At 56.2% G+C, this 8,724-nt stretch overlaps 1 protein-coding gene across 1 annotated transcript in view; it reads right to left on the bottom strand.

Annotated features, from left to right (window-relative positions):
• The window catches only part of SLC16A5 (solute carrier family 16 (monocarboxylate transporter), member 5), a 19,252-nt gene that overhangs the window by 5,734 nt on the left and 4,794 nt on the right, over positions 1-8,724 (bottom strand). The window contains 3 exon segments of the mRNA XM_011942022.1: positions 332-1,141; positions 2,934-3,077; positions 7,322-7,568. Coding sequence (XP_011797412.1) covers positions 332-1,141; positions 2,934-3,077; positions 7,322-7,520 — 1,153 coding nt within the window. The 5' untranslated portion in view covers positions 7,521-7,568.

The raw sequence follows: 8,724 nt of genomic DNA, 5'->3' as shown, positions 1-8,724 counted from the left end.
CTGAGTAGCTGCGACTTACAGGCATGTGCCACCACACCCAGCTAATTTTTTTGTATTTTTAGTAGAGATGGGATTTCACCATGTTAGCCAGGTTAGTCTCGATCTCCTGACCTCGTGATCTACCCACCTCCGCCTCCCAAAGTGCTAGGATTACAGGCGTGAGCCACCGCATTCAGTCACAAACCCATGCTTTTAACTGTTCATACTCTGAGTGCCAGGTGAGAAACCAGCTGTAGCACAAACCTCTGGAGATGCTGGACTGGGCCCAGATCTGTCTAAACTGTTCCCCTTGTACCACACTATTTGGCTGCCCTCCCTCCCAGCTCCTCACCGGCCAGTGGTGGGGAGATGAGGAAAGCAAAGCCATCCAGGACAGTGAAGAGTCCCAGGGCTCTGGGGAACTGATCCATAGGGACGATGTCCATGAGAACCTGGAAGATGAGGGCGCCGATGCCGCTCATGGACACGCTGTACACCAGGCAGTAGCCCACGAGCACCCAGAAGTCGCCTGATGCCGCACACACCAGGTTAGTGAGCCCATTGAGCAGGAATGCCAGGCTGAACAGGTACTTGCGGTGGCTAGCAAAAGCTGGCCGTCCTGCCATCAGTCCGGCTAGGGGCCTCAGGAAGATGTTGCTGAAGCCAATGATGGAGATGAGGAGGGCTGCCTGCTGCTCGTCCACCCTGTGCCACATGGCATATGGCACCAGGAAGACTTGTGGCAGTGGGAAGCCCAGGAGGGACCACATCACACCCAGTACGTACACGCAGTAGCCTGTGTTGTGCCGCAGGATGTCGAAGGCCAGGTGGCGCTGGATGGTCCGGCCACATGCGGCCACGCAGCCAAGTGCAGGTGTCTCGGGAGGTGGTGGGGGATATTCTTTGGTCTCAGGGGCCACACTGGTGGCCACAGGCCTCATGATGGCCCCGCAGATGCAGCAGTGGAGAAAGACCCCGCCGAAGACAAGGAAGGTACCCCTCCAGCCCAGGTCCTCCAGGAGGTAGCGGGAGAGCAGTGGCCAGAGCGTGATGCCCAGGGAGACGCCCATGGAGGCCAGCGCGTTGGCCAGCACCCGCCGGCGGACAAAATAGAAGCCCAGCACCGTGACACTTGACTGGAAGCTGAAGCACATGCCCAGGCCTATGGGGCAAGAGGGGATACCAGCCTGGAGGCACAGTGGAGCCTTCCACTTGCACCCAGGGGTGGGGTCAGGGGTCATTTCACACACCTGTCCTCCTCTGGTTCTAGTCCATAGCCAGCTCCAAGTCCCTGGGGACTGAAGATGGAATCAGCTGGCCTTGCCACCTCCCTGTAAGCACCGCACCCCAGATCGGCCCTCCCAAGGCTGCCAGGGCATCCCTATTCCCCTAGGTGTAGCACGGGAGTTATCTTTTAAAAACCCAAACTGGGCCGAGCATGGTGGATAATGCCTGTAATCCCAGCATTTTGACAGGCGAAGGTTGGTGGATCACTTGAGGTCAGGAGTTTGAGACCAGCCTGGCCAACATGGTGAAACCCCACCTCTACTAAAAATACAAAAAAATTAGCCAGGCCTAGTGGCAGGTGCCTGTAGTCTGTAGTAGCTACTCAGGAGGCTGAGTCAGGAGAATCAGTTGAACCTGGGAAGTGGAGGTTGCAGTGAGCTAAGATTGTACCACTGTACTCCAGCCTGGGCAACAGAGCGAGACTCTGTCTCAAAAACAAACAAACCCCAAATTGGATTAAGTCTCTCTTGGCTTAACACCTTCCAAAGACTTCCCATCACACTTGACAAAAAAACCACAGTCTCCACAACGCCCTGGAAGGCTCTCTGTGGTCTGGCTCCGGCCCACCTCTCCGATCCATCTCAGGCCGCTCCCTGTCACTCACTACGATCAAGTCACAGGAGCTTCTTTCTCTGCCTCTGAACATGAAGCTGCCCCTGGGGACCTCAGGTCATTTGTAGCTGCTGTTCCTTCTGCTTGGAATCTGCTTCCTCCACTCTCAGTTCAGACACCACCTCTCCAGAGGGGCCTTCCCAGCTCCCCACCCACTCAGTGACTGCACCTGCACACCTGAGCATGCTGGACGGAAAGCTGTCAATCATGTGTGATCATGGTCTCAGGCGGGCCCTCAGGCTGCCTGTGACGCCACTACAGCTCCCTCAATCGTGCCCTGCCTGCCCTGCTAGGTGACTATTGGGTCTCTTCCTCTGTGCACCCCAACACCTCCTCCTCATCCTCATGCTCAGCTGCCCACAGGCCTGCCCGCTGGTGACAGTGGCTTGCCCATTCCCCCAGTGGCTGTCCCTCCCTTCTGCCCTGCATCCTTTCCACTCGGAGGCACCCCTCTAGCAAGTCCCCTCTCTCCTGAGTCATCCTTTTTCTCTTCTTTCCTAGATCATTCTCCTTAGTTATTTCTCCCATTAAAAAAAAAAAACTCTCTTGATGTCATAACCACTTTCGGGTATAGTCTGTTCCTCCAGTCCCCTTAGAACAAAATGCTGTGGAAGGGCTGGGTGTGGTGGGCTCACACCTGTAATCCCAGCACTTTGTTTTTTGTGTTTTTGAGATGGGGTCTTGCTCCGTTGCCCAGGCCAGAGTATAGTGACGCGATCTTGGCTCACTGCAACCTCCATTTCCCGGGTTCAAATGATTCTCCTGCCTCAGCCTCAAGTAGCTGGGACTACAAGGGCCTGCCACCAAGCCTGGCTAATTTTTGTATTTTTTTTTTTAGTAGAGACAGGGTTTCACCACATTGGCTGGGCTGGTCTCGAACCCCTGACCTCACGTGATCTGCCCACCTCAGCCGCCCAAAGGGCTGGGGTAACAGGCGTGAGCCACCGCACCCAGCCAGCAGTTCCAGAAGATTAAGAGGCCTGCCTGCCCTGTCCGCTTGTGCCTGGCACTTTCTAGCAGGTGCCTATAAATTCTGGATCTGAAGTGATAGTCACCTGTGATGAATCCTGCTGTGAAGTAGAGCTGGCTGAGGTTGCGAGAGAAGGAGCTGGCCACCATGCCCAGGCTGGCCAACATACCTCCCAGCATCGTCGTCACTCGGCAGCCAAAGCGTCCCACCAGGATGCTGCACAGGGGCCCTGTGGGAGAAGACAGCCTGAAGGTAGCAGCTGAATGAGGAGGTGGCGGGAGAGGAAGAGAGTGGTTGGGGGAGGGCAGTGCCAGCAGGAACTAGTCAGGTGGTTTCAAGGGCAGGAGCAGGCCTGGATTCTGATATACCCACCTGCCACGGACTTGCCACGTGGCCCGAGCGAGGCCTGATCCCTCTCCGTGCCTCAGTTTTTTCCCCTACAAAGGATTCAGACTGGGCAATGTTTGACCCTGATGAGGATTCCCAGAAAGGTGGAGCAAGACCCTGCACTGCACCAGCCTGAGGCTGCTCATTCTGTCTGGGTGAAACAAGATTGGTTCATGAGTTCACCACCTCCCCGACTTCGCTGGGGGTCTGTTGGTAGGAGTCAGGGCAGTGTTCCAGGACATCTAGACCACAGTGTGCACCTTCAGATCCTGTTTCACCTGCCCCACCCCCACCAGCAACATCCTCAGGAAGACTGGCTAGATCCCTCCCACCCTCCCACCACCTTCCCAGCCCTACAGCTGAGGGGAGCCCTGGGCCCCTCTGCGCCTCCTTGCACTGGCCTCTAGAGTGTTCTGCAGAAAATCAGGCAGGGTAGGTTCTTCCCTCCCGCACCACCTCCAGCACCACCAAAGTTTGCACCACTAGGATCAAGCCACAGGAGCTTCTTTCTGTGCCTCTGAACATGAAGTTACCCCTAGGTTTGGTTCAATGTGGACAGGGCCCTGTTCCTTGCCTGGCTCCCAGCTGCTTTCTCACCAATCCACACCCAAAACAAATAGAAAAGAGCTGCAGACTGCTCCTTGGCATCTCACAGGGACCCCATTCACCCAAGGACATGGGGAGCTTCTCTAACTCACTCTCTGAGAGTGCGACTAAAGGGACAGGGGAAGTGTGTGTGTATGAGGTGATTGTGTGTGTCTGTGGTGGAGGGGGGATGTGTGGTGTGAGCCAGTTTGAGTATGAAAGTGACAGAGTAGGCCAGGTGCGGTGGCTCATGCGTGTAATCCCAGTACTTTGGGAGGCCAAGGTGGGTGGATCACTTGAGGTCAGGAGTTCGAGACCAGCCTGGCCAACATGGTGAAACCCCATCGCTACTAAAAATCTAAAAAGTAGCCAGGCGTGGTGGTGTGTGCCTGTAATCCCAGCTACTTGGGAGGCTGAGGCAGGAGAACTACTTGAACCCGGGAAGCAGAACCCAGTGCACCCCAGCCTGGGTGACAGAGTGAAACTACATCTCAAAAAAAAAAAAAAAAGTGATGGAGTGACCAGGTGCGGTGGCTCACACCTGTAATCCCAGCACTCTGGGAGGCCGAGGCAGATGGATCGCCTGAGGTCAGCAGTTCAAGACCAGCCTGGCTAACATGGTGAAACCCCATCTCTACTAAAAATACAAAAATTAGCCAGGTGTGGTGGCGGGTGCCTGTAATCCTAGCTACTAGGGAGGCTGAAGCAGGAGAATTGCTTGAACCCGGGAGGTGGAGGTTGCAGTGAGCAGAGATCGCGCCGCTGCATTCCAACCTGGGTGACAGAGGGAGACTCCTCTGGAAAAAAAAAAAAAAAAAGTGACAGAGTAAGTGAGCAGCTCATCCTTAGACATAAGCAGAGGCTGGTGGCCTGGCATCTCTGCCACTGTAGAGGGGCAGGTGGCTCTGGAAAGGACTGACCCACAGATCTTCCCCATGCCAGAGACTCTGGCCTGATTTAGGGAAGGTGACATTGGGGAAAGCCCTGAGTCATAGGGTTGGGGGTGGGGACGGGGCTGCAGGCCAGCTGCATAGCTGAGGGTGGTGTGGCTGGGCCGGAGGCAGGGTGTTTCCTCTGTAGAGCGCTCCTTCTGCCGTGAAGTCACTCTTCAGCCTTGAGCAGGTCTTGTATTTTGTGCCTGCTTGCTTTCCTTACCTCTAAAAGGAGTACGTAGGGGCAGGGACACTTGAAAGGATCAGTGAAAGTATCCATGATTCATCGTGTTTAAAAATTTCTACAATACTGTGGTCAGGTGCCGTGGCTCATGTCTGTAATCCTGGCACTTTGAGAGGCTCAGGCAGGTAGATCACTTGAGCCCAGGAGTTTGAGACCAGCCTGAGCAACATAGTGAGACCCAGTCTCTACAAAAAGTAAAAAAAAATTAGCTGGGTATGGGCTGGGCGCAGTGGCTCACACCTGTAATCCCAGCCCTTTGGGAGGCCAAGGCTGGCGGATCATAAAGTCAGGAGATCGAGACCATCCTGGCTAACATGGTGAAACCCTGTCTCTACTAAAAATACAAAAAATTAGCCAGGCGTGGTGGCACACGCCTGTAGTCCCAGCTACTCAGGAGGCTGAGGCAGGAGAACTGCTTGAACCCAGGAGGCGGAGGTTGCGGTGAGCCGAGATTGCACCACTGCACTCCAGCCTGGGCAACAGAGCGAGACTCCATCTCGAAAAAAAATTAGCTGGGTATGGTGGTGCACACCTGTGGTCCCAGCTACTCGGGAGGCTGAGGTGGGAGGATTGCTTGAGCTTGAAAGGTCAGGGCTGCAATAAGCTGTGATCACGCCACTGCGCTCCAGCCCAGGTGGCAGAATGAGACTCTGTCTCAAAAATAAGCAAATAAATAAACATAAATAAGAGAAAATGTCTGCAGTACTCTGAATGAACACGGGCTCATGCACGTGTATGTGTATATGAGAGACGGCCAGCCAGGAATCCCATGCTGATGGAGTTGCTGAGATGCCTGCTGTGGGTGGTGAGCTCCGAGTCGTCTGGGGAGTAGGTTCCCCACCGGATGCCTGGTTCCCAGCCCCTGGCCCAGGCACCCTGCTCTGCCTGTGTGAGAAGAAGCCCTCCGGGATTCCCACTCCCTGCCCCAACCCTGCAGGCGAGAGGCCATGCGGCAGGTTCAGAGTTCACCCGGGAGCGTCGCGCTCTCTCCCAACCCAACCTCCCTCCCAGTTTGAGGGCAGGACCTGGAATAATAAGGAGGCTGCTGGTGGCAAGTGGAAGGAGTAACCGGGAGGTAGCCGGGGAGATGGGCAGCTGCGGGCAGCAGACACACACCTGCAGAGGCCTGTGGGCCATCAGCTTGGGCTCCGGGCCCCTCCGAGGCTGGGGTCTATGCAGTCTCCCTGGAGAGCTCCCAAGGAGCCCAGAGAACCCTCCCTCTGCCCTGTTCCCAACGCTGGGGTCAGGGTGAGGCAGTCACGCTCCTGGAAAAATCAGCCAGGAACAGGGGCCTCTGAGGCCTGTGGTGACAGAGCCAGGAGAAGGGGCAGGCAGGGGCTGCCTTCCTCCCTCACCCCCACTTAGCAACCTCTTCTCTGCAGGGAGTCCCGGGAGAGCTGGGGCTCCTGGCCTTGTCCCCCTCTTGTTCCCGGTGTCTTTTTTTTTTTTTTTTTGAGACACTTGCTCTTATGGCCCAGGCTGGAGTGCAATGGCACCATCTCGGCTCACCGCAACCTCTGCCTCCCGGGTTCAAGCGATTCTCCTGCCTCAGCCTCCCGAGTAGCTGGGATTACAGGCGTTCACTACCTCGCCCGGCTAATTTTGTATTTTTAGTAGAGACATGGTTTCTCCATGTCGGTCAGGCTGGTCTCAAACTCCTGACCTCAGGTGATCCGCCCGCCTCGGCCTCCCAAAGTGCTAGGATTATAGGCGTGAGCCACCGCACCCAGCCGTTCCTGGTGTCTTCCTTACGTCCCCTTTCCTATCCTGAAGCCACTCCCTGCCCCAATGAGGGTCTCCAAAATATTAATAATTCACAGCCGCATACACTTCCCAGCTCCCAGCACCTCCAGGGAAGACAGTGGTCTTCCTTGCTATTCCATGTGGGAGCTGGGCGGGATGCCAGGCATTACCCTCAGATTGCAGAGGAAGCAACCGAGGTTCAGAGAGACCGGCCAGCTGGAAAGCAGGAGAGTCTTGGTGGGCTGGCCCCAGTGCTCTTCCCAGCCTGGCACTGTGTGCCCCAGCACACCTACACCTGTGTCTGAATGGATCCCACAGAAAGGACACATGGCTCCACCTGGCTTTGCAACCCAGGCACCTCCCCACTCTCTCCCCAGCTCCAGCCCAGTCCAGCTGGATTCCAGCCAGGGGCCCCTGGTGAAATCCGGTGAAACCTTAGGAATTCACCCAGGAGGCAAAGCCTGTGGCCTCGGAGAGAGGGAACCAGAAGGCCAGAGAGGGAACCAGAGAGGGAAGCAGAAGGGTTGTGGCTTCCCCGCAACCCCCAGGCCTTTCTCATCAGCCCCTCCCCAGGCTGCTCACCTGCCATGTGGAGCACAGCCATAAGGATGGAGGGGATCCAAGAGGTCTCGCTGTTGCTGGCCTGGAACTCCCATTGCAGTTCAGTGAAGAAGATGCCGATACACGTGGGGAAGCCCAGGGTGAGGCCCTGGGTCACCATAGTGGCCAGCAGCACCACCCAGGCCCAGCTGCCATCTGCATGCTCCAGGGCCTGGGGCATCCTCTGCTGCCAACGCTGCCACGGCCTCACTGCCACTGTGGCTGCTGCCTGGAGAGGTGAGAGAATGGAGCCTGGTGTTCAGTAGGCTGCCCGTCTTTCCTGGCCCACCTACCACCTTCTCTCGGCAGCTAACCTGTCCCTTCCTCACACCCAAGTACCAGGTGTCACAGAGGGGCACCGCCCCTGGGAGGTGGCCAGAGGCCCACGCATTGGCCTTGGCATCTCCTTTCACCCACTTCCCAGAGCCAGCCTGGCAGGAGGTGGCAAGAAGGACAGGAAGGACAGGACAGGGCAGGGCAGGTGGCACCAGGCAATGGGGTGCAATTGTTTCTAACTGTTACATCACTTAGAAGTCAGCAGGGGGACCTCCTGGCCCACTCAGTCACTGCTTGTAGAATGCAGCAGACCTCTGGGGTCAGCATGGTTCCAACGCCCCAAAATGCACACACGGATACATTTCAGACACTCCTGCCCAGAGTTCCTGCATAAGAACACAGACTTTCACAATGCCTCAGAGGCAGCAAAGTTACCATTGGTGCTGTTGTGAAGGCCCGAGTAAGCAGGCCAGTGCTGGGCGCAGCCACGGAGCATACACAAAAGAGTTGAACAAGGACCCAACCAGCAGCTTTGGAGAAGGCATGGGCCTCATCAACCCCCACACCCCCACGCCTTTCCCATCAGCCCCTTTGCAATCCCCCTGCAATAATCCTTTCATACAGAGCTCAAGGCCAAGACTCAAGTTCCTCAGTCACATGGAATAATACACACACACACACACACCCCCAGTGGCACTCAGACAGACACATACCCAGTCACACAAGGACACAGTCACAGCACACACTCACGCAGACAGCACAGAAACATACAGACACGCACACACACACAGACACACACTCAGATAGTTACACACACAGAGATCCACCGACCCACACAAAGACCACACAGGCACACAAACTCATATAAAGACGCACACTTGGCCGGGCACCGTGGCTCACGCCTGTAATCCCGGCACTCTGGGAGGCCGAGGCAGGCGGATCACGAGGTTAGAAGATTGAGACTACCCTGGCCAACACGGTGAAACCCCATCTCTATTAAAAATACAAAAATCCCAGCTACTTGGGAGGCTGAGGCAGGAGAATGGCTTGAACCCAGGAGACGGAGGTTGCAGTGAGCCGAGATTGCGCCACTGCACTCCAGCCCAGTG

The sequence above is a fragment of the Colobus angolensis genome, unplaced genomic scaffold, assembly GCF_000951035.1.
Source record: "Colobus angolensis palliatus isolate OR3802 unplaced genomic scaffold, Cang.pa_1.0 Scaffold1, whole genome shotgun sequence".
Classification (NCBI taxonomy): Eukaryota; Metazoa; Chordata; class Mammalia; order Primates; family Cercopithecidae; genus Colobus; species Colobus angolensis.
The sequence above is the reverse complement of the archived record's forward strand: the minus strand, read 5'-3'. Positions and strand labels throughout refer to the sequence as shown.